The 26,652-nt window shown below is 43.9% G+C and overlaps 1 protein-coding gene across 1 annotated transcript in view; it reads right to left on the reverse strand.

Moving 5' to 3' along the window:
• The window catches only part of SLC24A3 (solute carrier family 24 member 3), a 237,319-nt gene that overhangs the window by 93,757 nt on the left and 116,910 nt on the right, over positions 1-26,652 (reverse strand). Inside the window, exon 3 of the mRNA XM_075267618.1 lies at positions 12,329-12,405. Within this exon, the coding sequence (XP_075123719.1) occupies positions 12,329-12,405 (77 nt within the window). The remainder of the gene's footprint in view (positions 1-12,328; positions 12,406-26,652) is intronic.

Here is a 26,652-nt window from a genome sequence, read left to right on the forward strand (position 1 = left end):
CATTGGGAGAATGTCTTTCAACTAAGGCCTGGTTCACATCTGCGTTCAGTAATCCTTTCAGGGAGTCCACATGAGGATCCCCCAAACGGAATACCAAATGCATTGACAAGGGGTGAGCAGTGAAAGCAAATACTGTACATCTCATAGACTATGATGGGGTCTGTGTGCTTTCCGCGCCCTGCCTGCACGAGTCATGCAGACATGAAAGTAGATCACAAAGTACTTTTCTTGACCTGGGGAGGAGGAATAAGTTCCTCTCCGAATAATCACATGTATAAGTCAAGCTAAACCTTATACCTTAACAATAAGACACTGACCACCTGTTGGATTTAAATGGCCTAATTAAAGGCCGATTTTATTAACAACCTTAAATACAAACGGCAAATACTAGCACCGCCCCAAAGGGGTGTAAAGGGTGAGGCGGTGCCTACAAAGTACAACCCCCCTTAAATCAATAAGATAACCAGATGTAACGTTAACCCCTTATAAGAGCTGAACATGCTGGCATATTCCACCTTGGGAATAAGCCACACCCCCAATCTGCCCAGGCGCGATAACTCCTACCTCGGGCAGAGTCAACAACCATTAGATTAAACACCAGTCAGACCCCTAAAGGGACCCAAGCCCAATTAGAGGACGTACCGGTCATCAAACAACCCCCACTAAGGAACCCATACCAACAATGAGGTCCTATCAACTGGCCAATAGGCATCTAACCCCCAACAACCCCCGGCCCTAACAAACCACAACCCTCCAGCAAAAAAGGGGAGGGCGGGCGGGCCACTCTCTGTCGCCGTTACCTCTAGACTGACCTCAGCCTAACCCCCCCACTAACCTAAATAACCTCTGACTCCACCTCCATTTTTCCCGCTCTCACTCTTCAATGTTAACCCTCTCCGTTCCCTAATCCTCCCCCCTGTCATGGCGTCCCTATCCCCAAGTGTCTAGGGCCTTCTCTTGACCTGGGGAGGAGGAATAAGTTCCTCTCCGAATAATCACATGTATAAGTCAAGCTAAACCTTATACCTTAACAATAAGACACTGACCACCTGTTGGATTTAAATGGCCTAATTAAAGGCCGATTTTATTAACAACCTTAAATACAAACGGCAAATACTAGCACCGCCCCAAAGGGGTGTAAAGGGTGAGGCGGTGCCTACAAAGTACAACCCCCCTTAAATCAATAAGATAACCAGATGTAACGTTAACCCCTTATAAGAGCTGAACATGCTGGCATATTCCACCTTGGGAATAAGCCACACCCCCAATCTGCCCAGGCGCGATAACTCCTACCTCGGGCAGAGTCAACAACCATTAGATTAAACACCAGTCAGACCCCTAAAGGGACCCAAGCCCAATTAGAGGACGTACCGGTCATCAAACAACCCCCACTAAGGAACCCATACCAACAATGAGGTCCTATCAACTGGCCAATAGGCATCTAACCCCCAACAACCCCCGGCCACAGACTCACGGACATGACCCCTTATGACCGGGAGTCCCGCCACCGCAGAAAAGCACGCTCTACCCCATCCCTCAAACCTAACATCCAGAGATCCGCACCGATGGCGTTCAAATGAACGCCATCACTCCGCAGATGCTCCAGAGACGGCACCTCAAGCTCCCGATGACGCACCACTACACCGCCATTACGAAGGACAAAACGGGACACAGCACGGTTGACCTTGATACGGGCCTTGTCGATACGCGCGGCCGACCTCGCATGGCGCCAAACCAGGCGGGACACGATGTCGGACCACACAACCACCAAACCTGGAAATTCAGTAAGCAAACGCAAAATATCAAACTTTATACCTCTAATCAACTCCCTGGAGGAGCGAACCCCCAAATCATTCCCCCCCGCGTGCAGAACCACAATGTGCGGGGGGCGATCCACCCTACTGTAAAAATGAAACTCGGGCAACACTCGACTCCACGTCAGGCCGCGAACGCCCAACCAGCGCACCACGGCATCATCACGACTCAGGCCGAGTTGCCGACCATCCGGACGCGCTTCCGCACGGATAGCACCCCAAAAAACAAAAGAATGCCCGAGGATCCATATCAGGCAAGGACCTAGAAAACAAAAAAGGGGACCACTAAAAGCAGAGACCAACAAAACAGAGACAGCCCCGACCCCCCACCCCCCATCCCCATGTAGGGACAAGGAAGCAAGAAAAAAGGCCCATCCCAAACACCCGTCAAGACAACAACGCAGGGCGAACATAGAGGCGAAATCGATCCGACTCCCACCTACCAATGCGCCGGACAACATCATCCCCAAGACCCCAACGAGAAGCCTCCGTGGCGGCGCCGATGCGGAAGGAGTGGGTGCCGTAGTCAGTCGGCACCTCACCCACAAGCGCAAGCGCCTTCCTAAAGACCGCAACAAACTGAAAGCGCGACAGCGACCCGCCGCCCACATGACACAAAAAGGAACCTGGGCAGGAACCGCGCAGACCCAAAAATTCCGAAACTCCCCGAACCGGGCACGCATCACCAACCCCAGAGGGAAACAACACGATCAACCGGCCCCGGCCGACCTGATCAGTTTTTGAACGGCGCAAATGGCACTCCACCCTATCATCAAAAAACGACACATCCGAAAACTGTAAACCCCCAGAGGCAGCCACCGAGGTGCTAACTAATTCACCCACCCGAAAAGCCCCAAAAAACGCGAGAAGAAAAGCTGTGCGAAAAAGCGCCACCTCATAACTCGAAGAACACAATCCCGGCAAACAACCCAACAGTCGACAAAGCAACGAAAAGGAGACTGGCCGGCGGAGATCCCGCCGGACAACCCCGCGCCGAAAGCCCCTCATGGCCTGGCGGACCACGAAGTCCTTTGTGACATCGCGAACACCCTGAAGTCGAAACAAAAACGCCAAACCGGCCAAACGCTGCGACATGGCCGACGCTGAGCGGCCCGCAGCGAAAGCATCACCCACCCAGGACAACAACAACAACACTCTACTCTCGTCTGAACCAACACCCCCCACTAAAGTGCAATCCCTCTCCCACTCACGCCAAATCTGCTGATATCGGGCCCAAGTCGGCGCAGTCACCGACCAACGGACGAGCTCAGCCGCGGAACGGACACCAAGGACCATAGATGGGGCGGGCAATCCTCGCCCACCGCCGCTGCCTCCGGCACCAACTCCCGGAACCTGCCAAACTGAAACCGAGACAGAGCGTCAGCCACAGAATTATCAATCCCCGGAACATGACGCGCAGACACCAGCACATTCAAATCCAAACAGCGCATGACTAAATAACGCATCAAAGACACGACCGGAGGGGAAGAGGCAGTTTGAGAATTGATAATGAAAACAACCGCACTATTATCACAGTGGAAACACACCCGACGGTCACGAAACGCCGCACCCCACAACTCAACGGCCACCACAATGGGGAACAGTTCCAGCAAGGCCAAATTCCTCACCAGACCGCTCTCAACCCAAGAGGCCGGCCACTCGCCAACACACCAACGTCCCTGGAAATAAGCCCCGAAACCCAGAGAACCGGAAGCATCCGTAAACAAATCTAACTCGGCGCTGGACACCGCCGCCGGCAACCACAAAGAACGCCCATTAAAACGTCCCAAAAAATCCACCCACACAACCAAGTCCGCCCTCACGTCCGCCGTAAGGCGCACGAAGTGATGAGGCGACTGCACTCCAGAAGTCAAGGCCGCCAATCTGCGACAAAAAACACGCCCCATCGGCATAATGCGACAGGCAAAATTAAGTTTGCCCAACAACGACTGAACTTCCCGAAGACGAACCTTACGAACACCCTGAAAAAGCCGTAGAGACTCCTTAAGGTCCTGAAGCTTATCCGCCGGCAAGCGCGATTCCATGAGGACCGAGTCCAAGTCAATACCCAAGAACTTCATCACCGGCGCCGGCCCCTCAGTCTTCTCCGGAGCCAACGGGACCCCAAACAACTCTGCCACCCGCTCAACCGTCCGCAACAGGACCAGACAATCAGCAGAACCCCGAGGCCCAACACAGAGGAAGTCATCCAGGTAATGGATAACCGCCGACATACCGGAGACATCACGGACTACCCACTCTAAAAAGGAACTAAATGCCTCGAAATACGCACAAGAAATGGCACATCCCATAGGCAAACAACAGTCGACATAAAAGGCACCCTCCCAAAAACACCCCAACAAATGAAAACTGTCCGGATGAACCGGCAACAAACGGAAGGCCGCTTCAATGTCCGTTTTGGCCATGAGGGCCCCCGGACCGGCCTTACGGACCAACGCAACTGCGCGGTCAAAAGAAGCGTAGGAGACTCGGGACAAAGAGGGGTCGATCCCGTCGTTGACGGACGACCCCGCCGGGAAGGACAAATGGTGAATAAGCCGGAACTTGTTAGGTTCCCGCTTCGGCACCACCCCCAAAGGCGACACCCTCAAATTGGGCCACGGAGGAGACTCAAAGGGGCCAGCCATGCGGCCCAGCTCGACCTCCTTCCGCAGCTTGTCCCTAACAACCTCCGGATGCTCCCGGGCAGATTTTAAATTGCCCGGGAGAAAAACCGGGGCAGACGCATCGAAGGGGATGCGGAAACCCTCACTAAAACCCTCCTCCAAGAGCCGGGCAGCCGCCCGGTCTGGGTACCTATTTAGGAAAGGCCGCATTGCCGCGACCCTCACCGGAGTCCTCCCTCTTGTCCACACCATCGCCCCCTTTACCCTTTCCTTTCCGAAAACACTTGTGGAGGCCGTGACTTCCCCCACACCCGGAGCACTCATGCTTAAAGCGACAAGTGGCCCCGAATTTGCACAAGCCCTCATTGAAGAGCCAGCAATAGCCCTTACGCTGTGTACCCGGGGATCCGGCCGCAGAGCCCGAACCACCGGCCCCCCCCCGAAAGGGCTGGCTAGCAGGAGCCGCCATCAAACGCATCCACAAGGAGATATCCTTGTGATCCCAGCGCAGGCTAGGACGAACCGCCTTCCGCTGGCGAAACTGCTCATCATAGCGGAGCCAAGCAACTCCACCATAGACCCGATGAGCCTCCCCTATGGCATCCATATACCCAAAAAGAGCGGAACAATGTTCCGACTCCTTTTCCCCAATCACACTCGCCAGAATAGCAAAAGCCTGCAGCCAGTTCAAGAACGTGCGGGGAATGAGGCGATACCGCCGTTTTTCCTCGTCGTCCTTTTTGGAACCACTAGGCTTAACCTTATCAAGGTTAAATTTGTCAAGAGGAAGCAGAGAAAAAATCTCCACGTATTCCCCTTTCCAAATGTTGTCACGCACGTCCTGTTTCAGATGGGCACCCAGAGGGCCCTCAAAACAGACATAAACCTCCCCTTTCGCCCTATCATCCAAGCGCACCAAATCAACTGCCTTCTCAGTCCCGGTTTCCCCTGACCCCGAGGGCACCGGCATGTCGACGCCACACCCAGCATCCGCGACGGCCGCCCCCAACGCAGGTACCGCGCCCGACTCAACCCCCAAAACAACAGGCCCACTACCAACCGGCGGCAAAACCCCGGCGTCAGGACCCAACCACACCCGCGCAGGACCAGCAGGCCCCGAGCGCTCCCCCACCAGCTGCTGCAACAACCCCACAATCCGCCCGAGCAAGGCCCCAGACTCCCCAGCACCCCCACTCGCGACAACGCCACCAGACACCACCTCCCCAGACTCTACACCCCTACCCCCACCCCGGGAAACCCCCCCAGCAGAAGAAGAGAAAGAAGACCCCACAAGCTCACCAGGCTGCCTCAAGGACGCTCCAAGATCAGCCGCCACAGGTCCGGAATCCTCAGGGGAAGCAGAGGCCGCAGGGGAACACTGGCCCTCCTCCAGGTCAGAGGACCGATCATCACCACGGGAGGGAGAAGGCAAGCCCGCATCCCTCCTGGAACGCCGACGCGCCGTCTTGGGCACAGCCCCCACTTCAGCCGGCCTCTTCCGGCCCAGGCCCGAACTCCCGCGTGTAGAAGGCCCGGCCACGCAGGGAACACAGGCCGCAGTAATCCCGGCGCTCTCGGACGCCGTCACAGGAAACGGGCCGGAAGCCCCACCCACTGGGTGGTCCCCGCCCGCAGACACTTCGCGCCGGGCACGCCTCCCCGCAGGCTCGCGAGAGGCCGCCGCACGGGTCCGGACAGATGAAGAGGAAGGTGGGGGAGGGATGGCCGACCCACCTTCCGGACGGCTGCGGCTGCTGAGCGGATTCCTCCCCGCCGACGGGCGAGCACCAGGGGAGCTGACCTGGGCGCCCGCGGCCGAAGGGTCCCTCCTGGGGCTCCGTGAATGCCGCCTAGCCGCCCGTCCCCTATCAGGCGAGTAGCGCTCCGGTGGCCGTGACCTCCGAGCGCGGGATGAAGAGGCCCGGGCAGGCGAGCCCGGACCAGGGGACCCCCGAACCTCCGCAAACAGGCCCTCCAGGGTCTGTTCTCCGTGGACGTCGGCTGCAGCACGCAGCAGAGCACGCAGGGCCTCCAGATCCGCCATGACATCCAGGTAAGTCCGTCCACTCTCTGTCGCCGTTACCTCTAGACTGACCTCAGCCTAACCCCCCCACTAACCTAAATAACCTCTGACTCCACCTCCATTTTTCCCGCTCTCACTCTTCAATGTTAACCCTCTCCGTTCCCTAATCCTCCCCCCTGTCATGGCGTCCCTATCCCCAAGTGTCTAGGGCCTTCTCTATCCGCATGCTCTGTGCGGACACCATACGGAAAGAACACGGACCCCATTATAGTCTATGGGGTCCGTGTGCTCTCATAAACTCTCCGCTTTCCAATGCAGACTACCCAAATGGATTACCAAATGCAGATGTGAACCAGGCCTAAGATGACACAGGTTGGGACCGCTGCAGGCTGACTACAGAAGCCAAAATCAACTAGTTTACAATCCTTGCTTAATAAATAAATATGTAATATATCTTATTAAGGAAATCTGTTCTCCACTTATTTACCTGCTCTGCTTCTCATCCTCACTGTATATAGAATCCATAGCCACAAATGTTGTGCAACCTACTGCGACTAAGCCACATGTGGCCCAGGCCTTAAAAGAGTTGTACAGATAAATCAAAAACTCCCCAGGGCTCCTGAAATCCCTCACAACTAACCCCAATCCTCAGGTTGACAGCATATCCCCCATTCTCCTAGTGCTGGAGTAGCAGAGGGTCAGGTGACGGCTGCTACCAGTCACTGCGCTCAGAAGTCACATGTTGGGTAGTGGTGACATCACTGATGATATGTCACCAGAATCCAGTACGTGACCACTAAGACTACGGACAGTTTGCTGCTATCACCTGACCCTCTGCAATTCTGGCTCTGACAGTCTGTGGACCAGAAGAAACAAGGGATGTGTATCCCCCAAATATCATCGGGTAGGTGAATATTATTTCTGTTAATCTTTTAACCCCATCATAACTCTCAGGCTAAAGCTCCACGTCACGGTTTGCAGCTAAATAATGCTGTGGAAAAAAACTGTGGTAACACATCCTGTTTTTTTTCTGCAATGTTACTCATTGCGTTTTTGCTGAATTTTTCTCTGCGGATTTTCTTCCCTTATTAAACCTATAGGGAAAACATGAGCCTTTCCACAGGTATAATTGACATGCTGCGTTTTTCAAAAACACCTGCGCAGCTTTTTTGCAGTGTTTTTTTTCTGCAATGTCTGAATAAGATTAGCCAGAATCTCATTCTCTTTACTGGTGTTTCTGATGTGGGAAAACCAATGAATTTGTGCAACTTGGGCTTTAGCCTCAAGGAGTTTTTAGTTTATCCTGGACAGCCCCTTTAGTCTAAGGCCGAACGTAATTGACTGCAGTGAAAAAGTGCAAAAAAAAAAAAAAAAAGAGAGAGTTTTTATCGCAATGCTTTTCAGGTTAAAGCCCCATGGGACATCCCGCAGCAATAAAGTACTGCGTGGAAAAACTGCGGCGGCAACGCATAGCGATTCTTTCCGCATTGCTTTAGATAGAAAGTCTGCAGAGGAAAATGTCACAAACTTCAATTTCAATTTCAATTATACCTATGGCGTTTCCGTAGGTATAATTGACATGCTGCGATTTCTAAAACCGCAACAGTTTTGGAAATCATGGCATGTCTGCACTGCAGTTTTTACCGCAAAGTGGGCATGGGATTCGCTAGAATCCAATCCACTTTGCCCTTACTGTAAAATGTCGTAACGGTTTCCTCTGCGGACTTTCTGCTTCTATTATACTATAGGGAAACTGTCTGTGTTTCTGTAGGTATAATTGACATGTTGCAATTTCCAAAACCGCAATGGACAGTGTGCATAAGGTTTACCTTACTTTACCTTCTATAAACCCCCAAACCAGCCCCGTGTTTGCATCCAATTTCCTTCTACTTTCTTCCAAATTTCCCACCACACTCCTTTAACTACCTGTGTCTTTAGTCTGATAACTACCTAAAAGCGAGATGACATTCACCGAAGAACTTTCTCCTGCTGCAATAAAAGCGTGATTCATCTACAATCAAATACACCAAGTCTACAATGACTCACATCTTTTGTCCACTGCCTTTTAAATAGATTTCCTGGTGAGAAATCACAACATAAAGTTTTGTGCGGGTTCCTGCGGTGATGGTATTTTGGAAGAAAGGCTTGTTATAATTGATAGCAAACGCCATCAAAACCCCGTAGTTATTACATCAATAAATCCACTCACTGCGGCTTTCAAATGTAAAAAATAATAATAAAATAAAGATACACTAAAAGGCTTTTTTACCCAAACACAGTTACTCTGCAGGGACGCTCATGCAAAGTGGGCTAAATCTGTTTTTTTTTTTTTTCCACTGCGTTATTTTAAGATATTTCTCCAGCTAAAATTGTATAAAGTATAGAGGAGGCCAAAAACAACAACCCAAGCTCTTCGGATATATAAAACTATATATTCTCAGCTTCAGCAACTTTATTCTCCATTTAACCTATAGACCTAAGATGTGTTCTTTCCAGTATAAACAGGTTTTATTTTTTATCACTATTTATTTAGGTTTGTGAAACCTGCTGAGTACATGAAATAGCCCGTAAAGGCGCACAAGATGGCGAGGTGATGATATGGGAAAAAGGCAATAGTAGGAGGAAAATAAAACGAAACATGCGAAAACCCAAAGGAGGATTGGAAAACATGGGCTGTATAATGCAGGTATAGCGAGAAATCATGTAGGAGAGTGGTGGGAATGGCTCCCGTGCTAGAATTATAGGATCAGATGGGATCACTTTGTTAGTAATAATATTAACATTTAGAGTCAGGACTCGGGAATGGGTTCCTTTGCAGATCAAGCTTTTAAGACGTTCTGCATGAGTAGTTACTATATATATATATATATGTATATATATATATATATATATATATATATATATATATATATATATATATATATATATAAATATATATATATATATGTATGTATAATTATGCATATAAATATAATATAGTGAGAAGGTGACATGCAGAGTGCTGGAATCCAGATATATTGGCCCCAGGTTTCTGATATATGTGTGGTCCAGGGCAGATCTGGAGTAGGCCTCAGCCCAGGTGTAGATCCTTGGCTCATTACTGGGACAGAAAAGGCTGCAGATCCTGGATCTGCAGTTGCATGAGGTGAAAGGAGGTGGATGGTTCTGTCCTGTAACTCTGAGTCCAGTGAGACTATATTGCTCCTGTTTTGTTCATGTGGCCGGTAGTAAGCCACACGTATAGTTAGGCTATCAGTTCTGTTTAGTTAGTTGCTCAGACGAGCAGGTTTTTTATTTCGTTTTTGCCTGAAGTTAAGGCTGTATTTAGTTTTGTTCATTTTCTGCCTGAGGTCAAGGTTTATTTATTTTCCTGTTTTATTTCTAATTAAACCAGTTTACTGCATATTTTGTGTCCCTGTCTTGACTGTTTGGGTCCGCACCACTGCTGCTACCGAGCTAACTTCCCAACAATATATATACCACAGCACGACAGTGATTTCTCCATTTCTACTATAGCTAGAGCTGAAGCTTTCAAATGATACTTTGGAAATGGGTTACCAATATCTACAATATTAGGGCTGATTTACGCCACAGTTTTCCATGACGGTGTCCTGGCCTTTGTTTTAACGGCCATCAAATAGCCCCATAGACTTCGATGGATCTATTCACATAGCCATTATTTCAAGGGCCTGTGTGACGAATCCGTGAAAAAGTGTAACATACCATTTCATGGTCCAATGGCTCAATAGACTCATGTCTATCAGGGATCTGTGAAATTGGATTACCTTCAGGTGCGTACTGTTTCACACCTGAGTGCACTGGTCTGCCTTGTGAGTGTAGCCTAAACTGGGAAACCCTATCATTTAGAATAATTCCATGATTTGTGTAGTTACTGTTGTGTAGATTCCAAAATCTTTCTTGTTAAATTTTACCCAGCCACAATGTAGATAAACATTTGGATCAGCACTTGAAAGTGTTTAGTTGTGTGGGCAGAGATCTGAAATGTTAGCAATTATATGAAGCGGTGATGTGCTGGCCATAAGATCAATAACGGTCGGGACGATGAAACCGAGGAATACTTGTTTGATTCTCCGATACAGATGAAATGTGGACAGCTCAACTGCAGCCATGACAACTCTTCTGAAGCATCCTAAAATATACTACCTGCTGCCTCTCCATAGGTGTGCAAGTCATATAAAGCTCAGGTAAGCACAAGAGCTAATGAAATATGGCAGGTCAGTGTGATATTATTCTGCCCTTTAAAGGAAGTATTTTATGTATTTAATAATAGAAATTATGACTATAAATTGTCTATTCCAATTTTTTTTTTCATTTTAATGTAGATTGTGAGTCCCATATAGGGCTCACAATCTACATTTTCCCTATCAGTATGTCCCTGAAGTATGGGAGGAAATCCACGCAAACACGGGGAGAACATACAAACTCTTTGCAGATGTTGTCCTTGACAGGATTCAAACCCAGGACTCCAGCGCTGCAAGGCTGCAGTGCTAATCATTGAGCCACTGTGTTGCCCCTTTTTTTGTGTTTTTGATCCTAAAAATATATACCGTATATACTCGACTATAAGCCGAATTTTTCAGCCCAGTTTTTGAGCTGAAAAAGCCCCCCTCGGCTTATACTTGAGTCAGCGAAAAAAAAAAAAATTCTTTTTTTTTTTTTTTTAGGAGGGGGGGGGGGGTCTATGACCAGCCACAATATTAATTTATAGAATCTCCCATATAATAGTGCAAATAAAAAAATAAAAGATTTAAAAAAAATTAAAAAAATAAAAGTTCTAAATCCCTCCTTTCCCTAGAATACATATATAAGTAGAAAATGACTGTGAAACACATACACATTAGGTATCCCTGTGTCTGAGAGTGCCTGGTCTACTGAATATAGGGTATCTGCAGTGCTCCTGTTCCGTCAGGAAGGGGTTAATAGGAGCACTGCAGATACCCTATATTCAGCCAGACTGAATTCCAAGTGGGGGAAGAAAAAACAGTCCTCAAGCTCAGGGAAGGGGCAGACAGACAACCAAAACACCCCCTCCACTTTCCCAGCACCCAGCAACTACTGCACCCAAAAACTCTGACCATTTTAATTATAGAAATTTTCCAGTAGCTGCTGCATTTCCCCCTAGGCTTATACTCGAGTCAATAAGTTTTCCCAGTTTTTTGTGGTAAAATTAGGGGGGTCGGCTTATACTCGAGTATATACGGTACATCAAATTCCAAAATAATCTGTAGGTGTGAAGAATTTTCTACGAAACATCAGCCGCACATTTCATGCCATGCAGTTCGCCAAATTGCTTTATTAGGTGATTTAGCTTTTACATTTGCCCTACTTATCCAGTTGCTATTTTAATGCTCTTTTGTTTCCCTTCCACCTGCTAAACTAATAATCACACTGAATCACACTATACTATATCTGTCTTGGTCTCCCAAGACATACTGAATCTCATAGAAGGATCCATTGACAGTTCTCTAAAGATAAGCACTTAGGACATCCTAATGTCCTATATGAGTGTTAGGAAGCAGAATCTCCTGTTTGCTCCATGTGTTGTCTATAGATGACATCATAGCACCTAGTCTGCACCACGTGCTCTGGGAAAATAGGAGATATAATATTCGGAGAGAAAAACTGCTACAAAATATAGAGTACAAGAATACATATAATGGCCAAAACTAATGTTACTCCTTATGTGCACACATGGCTGTAGATTCTCCTCTACAAGGTACTGGGATTAGGTTTATAGCCAATTTACTGCTGACAGACTCCCTTTAATCTATTATTGGCAGACAAGCTACCTTTTTGCACAAAAATAAAATCAAGAAAACTTGGCAAAGAGATCAATAACTTACACATAGAACATGCAGAATGATAGCTCCATGCCGCCGATCTTCATTTGAGAAGATATCACTGGGGAATTCATGAAGAGCTGCAACGACAAACATAAAAAATGCCAGTCAGCAATAATAATATACATTACAATATAAAGTGACATTGCCATATATAAAGCATACACATAAATGTATATCATTTAAAAGGGATACTATATACATGAGACAGTCATGGCCTCCCACCTGTGGTCTGCAGGTGGACAGGGAGCTCAAAATAGTAAAGAATGAAATATACTAATGTATGCCTGTATATTACTTAGGATGCATCGGAACGAAAGCTTCAAAGATAACATGTGTAGCTGTTTTGTAAGATTCTTCTTGCGCTGACTCATCCGAGTGACATTAAAGACAGCTGTTTTAGAAAGGCTGTAACCACAGATCCAGGGGTGATGGTTGTTGAGGCAGGTTGGAAGCCGGAGAGGTTTGGTCTTGGCAGGGGGCACATGTGCCAGCAATCACACGATTATAGAAGTGCATTAGTTTTCTACTTCAAAGAGCGCCGGCCTGGGTGAAATCATCTATTCCACTTACCTGATCCAAAAATAAGTCTATACAAATTACCTCTACCCTTATAGGACACAAAAGCCCCGGGCAGCAGAAAGCCTTATTGTATGCTGGCCACTTTGCTAGCAACTAACAATGGACAATTTGCACCAAACACCTAGAACTTCAAGTACATAGTTCATATTAGGACACATATTATTTTTCAGATTATACTCTTATATTGTAACTTTGTAATGTACAAAGTACATCCGATCCTGACATTTGATTTTGCCTACATTAAGCATATACCTGTACATCCCATGATATGCAAAAAACGTATGGCCTAGACCAGGGGTCTCAAACTTAGATGGGTAAATGGTTCGCAAGTAGATAAAAGATTTTTTTTTCTTTTCAGAATCACTTTTCATGAATTGGCTATACTTTCCTCTAAAACATAGCTGTCAGCTGTCCCAGCACATTTGGGTAGTCCTGACCCAAAAATAGGCATTACTTTCAATCCTCTGCCCCAAACTGGACTCTTTTGTCTGGTTCATGGGAAGGTATATTAAGGTGGGGGGCACTTCCAGAGGTGGTCCAGGGTGACGAAGTTGGTAAATAAAGTTAAAAAATGAAACCTATCTCAATACAAACCAGCTACATATAAACCAAGTCTTGAGGAATCCTTTGCATCAATTATACCATATGGACATGTTTGGTGGATACATGGGGACAATTCCTGACATAAATCTTGACTGCATGAACTTAGGCCTGGTTCACATCTGGGTTCGGTATTCCATTTGGGAAGAGTCCTCTTGAGGACTCCCGGAACGCAATACCGAATGCATTAAAAAGTGGTTAGCAGAGAAACCACACGGACCCCATATATTATAATGGGGTCCATGTGTTTTTTGTGTGGTGTCCGCATGTATGATGCGGAGAGAAAAGTAGTGCTTGCAGGACTTTTCTCTCTACATGACTTGAATGGACACCGCGCGGAAAACACATGGACCCCATTATAGTCTATGGGGTCCGTGTGGTTTCTCTGCTAACCAATTTTTAATGCATTTGGTAGTTCGTTTGGGGGGTCCCCAAGTGGACTACCTGAACGGAATACCAAATGTAGACGTGAACTGGACCTTACTCCTTCATACAAATTGTACATATAAACTACTACTTTCCCTACTTCCTGCAGAATGTTCTAATGCCTATTAGATGTTAGATAAGTCTGCTGAATGAATGAATGAATGAATGAACGAGAATACATACATATATATATGTATATATATATATATATATATATATATATATCCAGCATGCGAATGAAAACGTTCTATTAAAAATTGTTAGAACAAGGAGTAATCTTGCACCACATCTAGTCATGCTATATACCACACATTGAAACCATTACCAAAATATTTTTGTGGGTTTTACCCTGGACCCGGCTAAGAGAGAACACAAATTCTCATGGAGGATAGTCGCTCACCACCATGCAGCTCTCTGTAACAGTTCCCAGCTGTGAGCATGCAAATAATACATTTCACAATATGTGTGATGCTACTCATATGTATGCCCTTCACCTGTGTGTCCTGTAACAACCCTGCTTCTCCAAAAAGATTCATTGTGAATGCCTGATGGGTGACTATTAAGAATAGTAAGTATATAGTAAAGATGAAACTCTGGCCACATGCAGCCACCAATGACAGTACAATCATGCGATCGCTGTAGACCACATCCAGGTGAAGTGTCAGCCTCATGTGGTTATTGGTATTATAGAATTCGAGATATCCTTGCACCTTCCTGGCCACTAAAACCTCAGGGAATTAAACCTGTCTGTTCAGCGACTTTTCAATCATAATGTGATTGTAAGGGAATTGCTAGTTGAACAGTTCCCCAGTCCTGCTGCAGAAACCAGGAAGGAAGAGAATGACACAGACAGTGAGTCCTAAACTCAATCCAGCCCCTGTCCCTACCTACTTGCCAGAACTGTCCTAGATGGCAGACAGCAACTGTGTGACAGTCCCCACTCTGAATAAGTGATAGAACAAGACAAGACAACACAGAAGCAAGTCAGCAAGCCAATGGTCAAAGCCATAGAGACAAGCAGTACCAAATTGTAATCCAAAAGAGTAGTCAAGAAAAGCCAAAAGTCAGTAATACAATACAATAGCAAGCAGAAAGCTTAGTGAGGACAGAGTCACTGGACAGAGTCACAATAGCCAGCAACCAGGTGTGGGCTGTTGACCTGTTTGTAGGAAGTTCAGAACCCGACCCAAACTTGATTGGTAGATGTGCTGTAAATCACAGGTAAGGCTAAGATTAACTAGTAGAGGAGTGGAGGGAAATGAAGGTGCAGGGAGATGTGTGCAGGGTTTGTGGAGATTTAATTACAGAGAAGAGGTAGTGTTCAGAGAGAACAACAAGAACCCCAAGGAAAGAGTGAAACTAAACATGCATCCTGGAACGCAGCGTGCGACCGGAGGGAGGCGCAGAGACATTACAGTGATTTTCCATGGGCTTCTCAGAAGCTTCTGTTCCTGACCTGTGGACCAACTATTAGTCATGTATGAGCACTTCTAGACCAGGGCTACTTGAGTTTATTGCAGAATCTCTGAAAATAAAATAGAATTGGTCTGTTAAAACCAACCAGACATGTGAAGAGAACCACTGAAAGCAATGGGTGGATTGACTAAACCCTCTACACAAGATGGATGTAGTTGGGCATAGATGGGTGTAAATGTGGCGCATCTTTGGTGTACAGCCCTTTCTTGCACCAAAGATAAGAGACATTGTTCCTTTGCCATATTTTCCAAAAGTGGGTAGAGTGCGGTGGAGACCAAGGTTGAGCCAAGACCTGGCCTCCTCAACCTGGCAAACTTACTATAACTCACACCAGAAAGTTATAGTTATAAGTTATACATGAAATCTACACCCGTTCCAGGTGAAGATTTCACTTCTAGCAAATGGAGTGTGCCTGAGCCTCTTAATACTTCAGGCGCATCTTGTGCCACACGGTGACTAAGACTGGTATACAAAACGCTATACTCTACAGGTCAGAAAGCAGTGATATTGAAACCTTGAGGAAGTGATAGAGAAATTGGTGTAAATTGCGTAAATTTTCATAATAAAATGAATAACCTTTACAGTACTTGCTGGAACTTTTGCATCCCTTTATATCTGGCAGAGGTGAATCCACCTGATTCTATTGACATACATAGTAATAACACGTTGCGAGAAATTTACGCCAAGGGTTTTGGTTTTTTTTACACTTTCCTCCGTTAATAAACCTGAAGGTTATTTATATTCTAAGGTTAATACCTGTAGTTTAAAATACTCCTTTCAAATGTCTAGAGAAATATCTTGTTAGAGACATTACACTCGGAGTGTGACCTGCGCTGTATTTCAATTAACTTGTAGTCTGCAGGTGATGTAACAAGCTGAACCGGTAACACCGAGGCTTCCGTAAAGGACACGCCATACGCCTTCAATATCAGCCGCACTACAAGAATAGGATCTGCCACACTTCTGTGCCTATTATTCCATACAATGTGTCTACGTTACACTCTACGATGACGAACTTTCCTAGGATGACAATGACATCACTGTTTCCATAGCAACATCAGCAGCAGAACAAAGGACACCACTAATAAAGGACTGCCTAGTAATAAATCTGTATACAGCTGTTTGATATTTAAAGGGATACTTAAAAAAAAATAAAATGTATTTATGTTTAACCACTTCAGTGCCGGACAATTTCTCTTGTTCAGGACCAGACACATTTTCCGTTTTTTTTTCGTATGTGCGGTTTTGAGGGCTATAACATTTTTATCATTTGGGTTATTCAATTAATTTTTGCGCCCTTTTTTATTTTTATTTTGTTTTTATTTTTGGTTGTTTTATTTATTTATTTTTTATATTTGGGAAAATATGAACAAATGATAAGGGAAAATGTGTCTGTTTTTAACGTCACTTTTTTTTAAAATTTAGTAGCACAAAGTGATACTAAAAAACTTTTTCAAATAGTTTTTCTTCTCCATTACGGTATTTTTTATTTTGTATTGTGCCGTCAGGGGTGGGTCTAGAACCTGTAATAAGGGCGTGTTATTGGTATATTATTTTATTTATTTTTTAAAATTATGTTACTTTTTTTTTGTTACATTTCAATTTATTTGTTTTATTTTTTACATTGTGTTCCTATAAGGCCAAAATAGACCTTTGGGGGGGTGTCTTTTTTTTGTGGGGGATTGATTTCCCCTGTAACTGCGGCTGGTACATTTAGCCCCATTTCCAGGAGGAATAAAGCCTTCTGCCCATGACTACCGAGCTGATCTGAATTTTTTAGGACCCAGGATCTCTAACAGTTTTAGATCCCGGCAGATCACGTGAACGTTGGGTCAGAGGGGAGCCGCATTGGTGGGTTTAGCTGAGTTTGCTTTTATATGTATGAGCAAGTTAAAAATAACACTGGAAAATACACAAGATATACCAAAAAAAAATAAAATAACCCAAAATTCCTCCCATAATCTCTTCCTTTCCTTTATTCTGTCTCATATATATATATATATATATATATATATATATATATATATATATATATGCGCATGCTATTAAAACTGGAAATGTATAAAGAATCCTTGTGTAAGTGTCCCAAAAAATTGGCTATTTTCCTTCCTCTTCACAATCCAATACAACTGGCTGCAGCAGGACACTGTTTGCTAGAGATTCGGCTTCTAGGTTAACCTACACCCCATATCTATTTATCAGACCAAAAAATGTAAATTATGAGACTGTCTCATACAAAAAATCCTGGAGGCTGACGTTATTAATTTCTAATTCTCGTGATTCCTTATAGAAATGAGTATAACAGGCACAGCATAAAATAACTTGCCATGTAGCTGCTACAAATGCACTACATGAAGCAATTTGTTTTGGTGAAGGGGAATTTGCTTCCTAAATATTTCTGCAGTGACTGATAGGATAAGTAGTAAAATATCCATGCTTGAGCTAAATATAAGAGGTCTGGAAACAGATGTTTTCATTTTCTCCTGCTTAATCTGTAAAATGAGTCGATGTGTGTTTGATTCCTTACATTCAACTTGGAGGGATAAGAGATGGTAAATGAAGCAGGAACTGGCTGTTCCCATGCTTTAGTGCACATGGAGCAATCCAAATAGGAAGCAAATGATGCGTCACAAGTTTTCAGATTGTGACATTTACATTGTATTAATTGGCTGAGCCGTAACATTTAGTAGCCGGACTCTGTTTCATCTCTAGGTATTTACTCATTTTACAGTGCATAGTAGTTGGCTTATAAGACTAAATCATGTGGAGCTGCTGTTTTCAAGGCAAAGGCAGATATATGTGTGACAAAATGATGGGATTTTCAAGACAACATGATTTTGCAATACACTGTCACAAGCTATCTATCCTACATGTGTGTATCTGTGGCTACTAGGTAGTCTTGTTGTGAATTGAAGCCTATCTTTGGTTTTGTGAACATCTCACAATATTTTATTGACTTGGTTTCAGGAGGTATTGGGGTCCATAATCATACTAGATCTTAGATTAGGGTGGACACATGTGTATGCCTTTTAATTCCATTGTATGAGGGCTAGTTCACATGGGATTCCGCGTGTGCACATTCCATCATGGCTGCCGCGACAAAATACAGGTGCAATTTTTGCGCAAGCGGGAACAAAACACTAGCACAAAAAAGAATGCTAACGTTCTACATAGACCTCTATTGTGAGGGGGTGGATTTTGAGGTGGATTTGGCGTCAAAATACGCAGCCTCTTGCCCCATGTGAACGAGCCCTTAAAATGTTTAGTTGCCTATATATTTCATTGCAGAGAAATCCACCAACAAATATAAATCACACAATCAATACAAGACATATATAGATCATCTGTACAAGGTTGTGTATAGTCTCTGTATTATACGGTGCACAGAGCTTGAAGCAGAAAGCTCCTTTTTTATCACTGAAGTCTATTGAGATGGAAAAAAAAGGAAAATTTTCTGTTTGTGCCTCTCGTTCAGGGAGACATTGCTCTCCATTGTTAGGATCCTCTGATGGATCATAACAACAGATGAGGGATAAACTTAGCCTTAACAGATACAATCGGAAAATATTTAGACATGTCTTACATTGGTGGGAATAAGTGACATGGAATCTCAACCATGGCTCAAAACAAAAGTACTAAGGCACTTGTAATTTCCTTAAACAACTCTGGAACATAGATAGATACGATAGATAGATAGATAGATAGATAGATAGAACGATAGATAGATTAGTCTAAGCTAGATAGATAGATAGATAGTATAGCTAGAAAAGATAGTGTATATAGATAGATAGATAGATAGATAGATAGATACTGTAGCTAGAATGCATACATAGATTATAGAATAAGCAGAATGATACACAATTAGATAGATGTGAGCTAGATTGTAAGAGTTATAACAGTAAACAGATTTGTTCCATGCCATACTTGTCGCACAGTACTTTACACTATCATTCACAGCCCACTTAGACAGTGGGTAGGAAATATAAAAAAAACAAAAAACTTGATAGACTGGGTCTTAACAACAGCTGAAAATCTTCCATGAACAATTCAACCAGTTCCATCCCACCATCAACCTGACGCTCAATTACTCCTTCTCCAAAATAAACTTCTGGACAACAAAATTGAGACATCGATGTATTGGAAACCTATTGACCGACCAACCTACCTAAGATGGGATAGCTTTCATCCTAAACACATAAAGAACTCCATTGTCTACAGCCAGGCTATCAGATACCATCGCATATATTCAAAGCTTGCAGATAGAGACGAATACCTTGGAGGCCTCAAAAACACATTCTTGAGGCAGGGTTACCATCCAAGAACAATTGATAACCAAATCACCAGGGCCACCAGAATACCAAGATCGGATTTATTAAAATACAACACCCAACAGGAAAACAATCGGGTGCCCCTGGTCGTCACATATAACCCACACCTGGAGACGCTGAGAGGAATCACATACAAATTACATCCACTACTACAAAAAGACCACTGTCTAAAATCCATATTTCCAGACTCCCCTCTCCTGACAGCCACCAAACCTCAGGAATGTGGTTGTGAGCAGCTCAGTGTCACCTCCAACTAACACAGGAACATTTCCATACGGACAGAAAAGGTGCAAAACATGCCCTCACATACTGACCACTGACAGGATAGAGATACCAAACTCTAACAGGGAATATAAAATCCCAGGTACGTTCACCTGTAACACACCTAATGTAGTGTATTTAATAATGTGCACCAAATGTCCCACTGAAAATCTGCATGTTGGAGAGACCGGACAGCAGCTTAGAATGCGTATGAATTCACATCGACATACAATTAGAGAACGAAGAATGGACCTTCCCGAGTCAAAACATTACTGCAATGAGGATCATAATATCACCGATCACATGAAAATTTTGGTTTTAAGACGATATTTTAAATCAAGGAAAGAGCGACGGATTTATGAGTATAAACGTATGACCCCGCTTCAAACACTGGAGAAGGGGTTAAATCGGTCACATGGGTTTATGGCATCTTACAGAAATCACTGACCTGAGACCCTGAGAACTGGAATTGTTTACATTGTTTCTACCAATAAGGAATAACCCTCTACCCCCCTTCCTCCTAGAATTCTATCCCTATGTGCCCTTTTGTATATAAATATGTATCCTTCAGAAATGGTTTTTAAATTTACTTGAGAAAGGAGCCCAGAGCTTCGAAATGTTGTAATCTGTCATCATTATTAGTTAGCCATTAAAAAGGTATCAACTACTGAAGACTATCAAGTTTTTTTGGTTTTTTTTAAATAATTATGTTATAAGACATAAAAATAGCAGAATGAATCCCACTGAATCAATCCTGACAATTCACAATCATCTCCCATTGTAATATATTAAAACTAATATGTTCAAGTCAATTTGGTTATTTAAAAACACGCACAAAAAAACCCCTTCAAAAACTATATCAGGGCATTGGTTAACAGGGGTGTCAGTGTACAGAAACATTCCCATTTACATTCAGAGGCTGATGGTAGATTGTGACATATTCTACAAAAATATACTGAGCTGGTGCATCTCCTTGAGTCTGAGTCTGGTATATAACACGATAAGGCTGGATTGACATCGGCCACATGAGTCTGCCTAAAATTGGCAGAGAGAAAAGTTCTGCCCGGAGGATTTTCCTCTCCACCGGTTTGAGCAGAAACCTGGCGGATCCTAATATAGTCCTTTTAAGCAGACAGGATTTCCATCTTTCAGGTCCCCATATACGTTCCCAAACAACGGAGATCCGAACACCAGTGTGTACCTAGTGTAACTAATTTTTTTTTGCTATATTTTCTATCTAATAAACATGTAGTGGGCATTACTTTGCCTTTTAATGTAATGTCTTATGGAAATATACATATATTGGAAAAGCATATCAAGTCATGGCAGAAGAGCTCTGCTGATGTATAACCGGAAGAAAAGAGGTTAAATTTGATTTAGCATTTTCTTATTGCGAATTCTGGAGCTACACGGTTCCTTACTCAAAGCTATTACATAAAGGTGACCTATGATATCATGGAATATAATATAGATTGTGTATTATGGCTTGATATCGGCATCTGTTAAATGTGTGTGAAGCTGTATAGTAAAACCCGCTGCATTATCCATAGTGTGTAGAGTTAATGACAAAGTCACACCGTTAGTAAGAAGGCCATAAAGCGCATAGTGCAGCGACCATGACCACATTGCTATTACAGCCCAGCTAGCCATATGCCGTTCATGTGGATAGCAAAGAATATTTCTTTACGGATTTATAGGATTTATAGCAAGAATTTCCAGTATAACTGAACTGCACCAACTGAATTGCCCTTGGTTGGAAATGCGTTATCACAATGGAGTTGTAACTGTAACCTGGACTTCATATCTAGTAGCAGAAATGTACTATACATGCATGCCAAATGTATACCTTGAAGGGGTATAGTTATATGTAGTGAAGGAGTAGCCGCTGCCGTCTGGCCCTGGACCTTGAAGGCACCCTAAAGGCTTGTACATACATATATCACTATTTTAAACTACACAAGGTAGGTAAAGGCCCCATTACAGAATCTGCATTAGGACCCAGGAGCTTCAAGTTATCCATTGGCAACACATATGGTGCTCAAAACTGCCCACTTATTTTATACATGGCAGCTTATATACTGCACTGTTCTAGAAGTCTGAAAAAAGAAACAGCAATCCCCTGATCTGTGTCTAAGACAACTCATCCTTAGCTTTCCAGTAACTCTGCTCTGTAGTGGGGTAAGGGGTAGAAGGGGTAAATACCCCAGAACAGTGCTGTCTGCAAATAGGTGCCACTTGTTTAGCTGGTATGAGGACATTTGCACACTGTTTCCAGGGGGCAGTGCCAGAAAAATAAATCTTCTTACACGGCTGTATGTCTTTCCTGCTCTATACTGGGAACCCCAAAACAGCCGTCTACAGATGGGTGTCTTTGGTTTGGTTCTTATGACTTAATTGTTTTTTTGTTTTTTTTAGTGAGATAGATTAAAAAAAAACATACAATACAAGCATACATAAGGGTACTGACACCATCTCATACTTTACAATACCTGAAATGAGAACTATGGATGCAACTGGTGCCACAAAGTGTGAAAGTCCTGAAACATCTTCTCAGTGGCAGGTATAGACGAGGCTCCTTCATCAGGTTTTATTTATAATCAATGAAGACCATGTAGTAACATCCCATAGGCTATTATGTATGCCATGTGTCATTACCAGATGGGACAGATACTTCACATCCTCCTTCCACCTGTAGCTTATCCCCTACCATATAGTGTTAAGACGTCACAATAACTTAGGATCAAGTAGGAGTTGTCAGCTGTATCCAATTTTGCAGAATGCTCCTTTTTTTGCTATGAGGTGGGCAACAGTCTCCAAGGACAGGAGACAGCATTCCCAGATTTTGATGGATGAAATGAATAAAATAGCATAGGTACGGGGGCAAATTGGATTGACTCAGTATATGACTCCTCCTACTGTCTAGAGGAAATATCTCTCCCTGAAGACGTTTCACCTCTGCTCCACTGACTCCGGCACAGTTGGAATTTTTTCTCTAGTCTGCACCTATCCTGAGCAATAAGTGCAGTTTATTTTGGTGCCTGATATGCTATTTAGGCTCTGCATTGTCAGGAAGGCAAGGGGAGTGATTCTGAGCTCTGACACTGGCTGCCTCTGATTGGAGCTCTGAACCACACCCCCTGCCTGACACCGCCCACCTGACTGTACAGAGCCTAAACAGCACTAAATAATTCACCAAACCCAACTGCTCAGGAGAGAAAAAATTCCAAGTGCTCTGGAATCAGTGGAGCAGCACCTATTCACATATGCTAAGAACTGGAGCTGGTGATGAAAGGTTCTCTTTATTGTAGAAGAAAATCTAAAAAAAAAATATCAAAAATTCAGGAGTAGTAGGCCACACAGACAATAATACTTTTTCACCTGTAGGGTTTGTGAGAAGGTGACAGGCAGAGTGCTGGAGTCCAGATATATCAGCCCCAGATTTCTGGAATATGTGTGGTCAAGGTGGATCTGGAGTAGGCGTCAGCCCAAGTGTAGATCTTTGGCTCATTACTGGGCCAGAAAAGGCTGCTGCTCCTGCATTGCATGGCAGTTCAATGAGGTGAAAGGAGGTATGTGGTTCTGTCCTGTAACCCTGAGTATGGTGAAACTATATTGATCCTGTTTTGTTCGTGTGGCTGGTAGTAAGCCACATGTATAGTTAGGTTATCAGTTCTGTTTAGTTAGTTGCTCAGACGAGCAGGACTTTATTTTGTTTTTGCCTAAAGTTAAGGCTGTATTTTGTTTTGTTTATTTTATGCCTGAAGTCAAGGTTTATTTATTTTCCTGTTTTTTTTCTAAACAAACCATTTTGTTGCATATTTATTCCCATTGTGAAGTGATCCTAGAGACCCGTCCTCTATATACGCAGTTATTAGACTTCTGTACTGTCAGACTCATCAGTGTAGTAAATGTAATACTCTCTAAGCTTCCCAGAATTCCTGCGGCTTAAAGCTATTAAAAACCTCTTTGTTATTTTACATTACAGATTCTGTTAACAACGTTAACGTGATTTAATCAGCATTTTGTAAACCAACTACCTTTTATGTTATTGGGGGATTATTTCTAAGCATTGCTTTAGATTTCAGAACAAACAGTCTGGTCTGCATAGAGCCTGATCACTTGCTGAAGCGGCCCTGCCTGCTCACATTATTCATTCCAGGCAGTAAAGCATGCTGAACGTTCTCGGCAGCTGTTCCTTATTTTCTGACATCTCTGATTTGCAAGACTAGTTGCTCAGCAGCATTCACTACTATCAGAATTGGGGATGTCAGAGTAGATCTCCATGTATGAAGTGCAAGGTGGAGCGGAAAACTGTAATGGAGAGTGAAGTAGGTGAAAATTCTAGTATTACGTGTACAGACTAAGTGAACAATGCCATAAAAAAGAAAACGACATTGTCTAATAAGTCAAACTTCTTAAGACTGTTCTGGTTTTATGTTATAAAGGCTTAAAACTATATAAAAATTCAGCAACTTCTGAATGAATAAAAACCTTCTTATTCACATTGTTACTGTATGTGTCCTCGGCTCCTAATTGTATTGGCTTGTACACGAGCGCTCAAGAAATCAGACTGACACAGACTATCCCTATACTCACAAGAGAGTGAATATCGCCTGTGTGACGGACGTTTTATTTAACATCCGTCACATGGCTACATTAATTTCACTGTATGTGAATGAGGGCTACTCATATGACCAATATATTGACCATTGTAACATACCGTCAAAATTTAGGTGCTCTATTTTTGCCTGTTTTCACATATCACGTCATGACATATAGGGCACCTGGAGGGCAGAGAGGGAAGTAGAGGCGGTTGTGAGCATTAACAAGAATCGGTAAGTAAATAGGGCCCATTATCTGATGGGTTTACCCTATGGGTCTATTAAAACGATCATTATGCCAATTACGATCACCCTGTGCTCCGAGCACCCCCGCCTCATGACTTTCCACCGCCCCTTAGCTGATTGTGTTCACTTCTCTCTTCCTCTTCTCCGTATCTTCTGTCGTTCATAGTCATCAGAGGCAGCGCTGTTACATACCACCCGAAAAATGCTGGCCTGGGCAGAGTCAGTCTGTTACAGCGCTGCGTCCAATGCCTGCGAAAGGTTGAAGATATGGAGAAGCGGAAGAGGGAAGTGAACACAATCAGCTAAGGAACGGAGGAAAGTCATGACACGGGGGTGCTCGGAGCACAGGGGGAACACCACTGGTGCTCTGTGATTCTAATTAGCATAACAGAAGAAAATTATTTTATCAGAAACAGCGGGGAGAAAAAAATAATGGAAGGTAGGAGGAGAATTCCAAAGTGCCATTAGTTAAAAAGGTGTTTTTCTAATAATAAACTCCCTTTAAATGGGTGTTCTGGCTTAGGGATATTGATGACCTGAACTGTCCTTAGGATAGGTCATATGTATCAGATATGTGGGGTTCCAACGACCAGCACCACCACGATCAGCTGTTCTCAGCAGCAGCCAGTGTCAGATCTATGACAGAGAACAGACCCAGGATCAGAAAGTAAATAGGAGCTGAGCTGCAGTAACTCTGCACAGCCACTATACAGAGAATGGTGTCGTGCCTCGGATTCTGTTCCTTGTATTAGTTCTTGTGCTGGCAGCTGCTGAGAATAGCTGGTCGTGGAGGTGCTGAGTGTTAGATCCCCAACAATTCGACATTGATTACTTATTCTATGGCTAGGTCATTAATAGCTATGATTTGGAAGACCCCCTTTATGCCACAGCCCAAGGTTGTAGAATAGCTCGGTTTTTTAGAATCAGGAGTGGATTGCACAAAACCAAGAGGTGTAAGTGATTCCTTTATACTTCCCATTGCCTTTGTAGTCACTTCTGCCTAGGGCTCAAAAACACACAGCAAATCCGGCAACAAAAAAAAAGTGTTTTACAGTACAAGTACACCTTGCAGAAAAAAAGAGCTGCAAAGAAGCTGATGTGCTGCATGTTAAACTTTAGCTGCAGAATCACAAGTGTTTCCCTATATATTTAACAGGGGAAGAAAAAAATGCTGAGAAAAATGCACGCAAGACTCAAGGAAAAACTCTGTTTTTTTTTTCACTATTTGGTGCCTTATTTCCCCCTTTTTTTCCCACAAAAAAAAGTTACCCTACTTCTATTGGCTGCTTGGTGGACGATCACTATCTAGAGAACTGACTATGGAGAGGATGACTGCGCTGCCCGTCCACCAGAACTCATTAGGTGGACTTGCACATCCTTATGCACTATGAACACCAGGTGGCCCCATATTATGTATCTAAATGTCAGAAACCTTCACTGGTTAATTTTCTAACACCATGAAAGTTGACAATTCATTATGCTCTATACCATAAACGTGACAGGTTTTGCAGCTGTCTGGCTGAATTCCAGACTATTAATAGAACAGAGAATATGTAAAGATTCAATTGTTTCTATTTGTTAGAGCTGGGGAATGTATCAAAGTGATAACAAGGAATACCGTCCTCGATAATCATCCCCGGCGCCTCGATCCCTCTCAATATCTCATGATGTTGTTATACGCCGGCTTTACAAATACTGTAGTATTTAGAAGTTCTAAAATGAAACATTGTATCCTCTCCATTATTACATTATATTGCTGTCAAGCTGTCAACACTTCTTGAGTGCTTTTGTTTCTTTTCTTTATAGT

Source organism: Leptodactylus fuscus, chromosome 3 (genome assembly GCF_031893055.1).
Source record: "Leptodactylus fuscus isolate aLepFus1 chromosome 3, aLepFus1.hap2, whole genome shotgun sequence".
NCBI lineage: Eukaryota > Metazoa > Chordata > Amphibia > Anura > Leptodactylidae > Leptodactylus > Leptodactylus fuscus.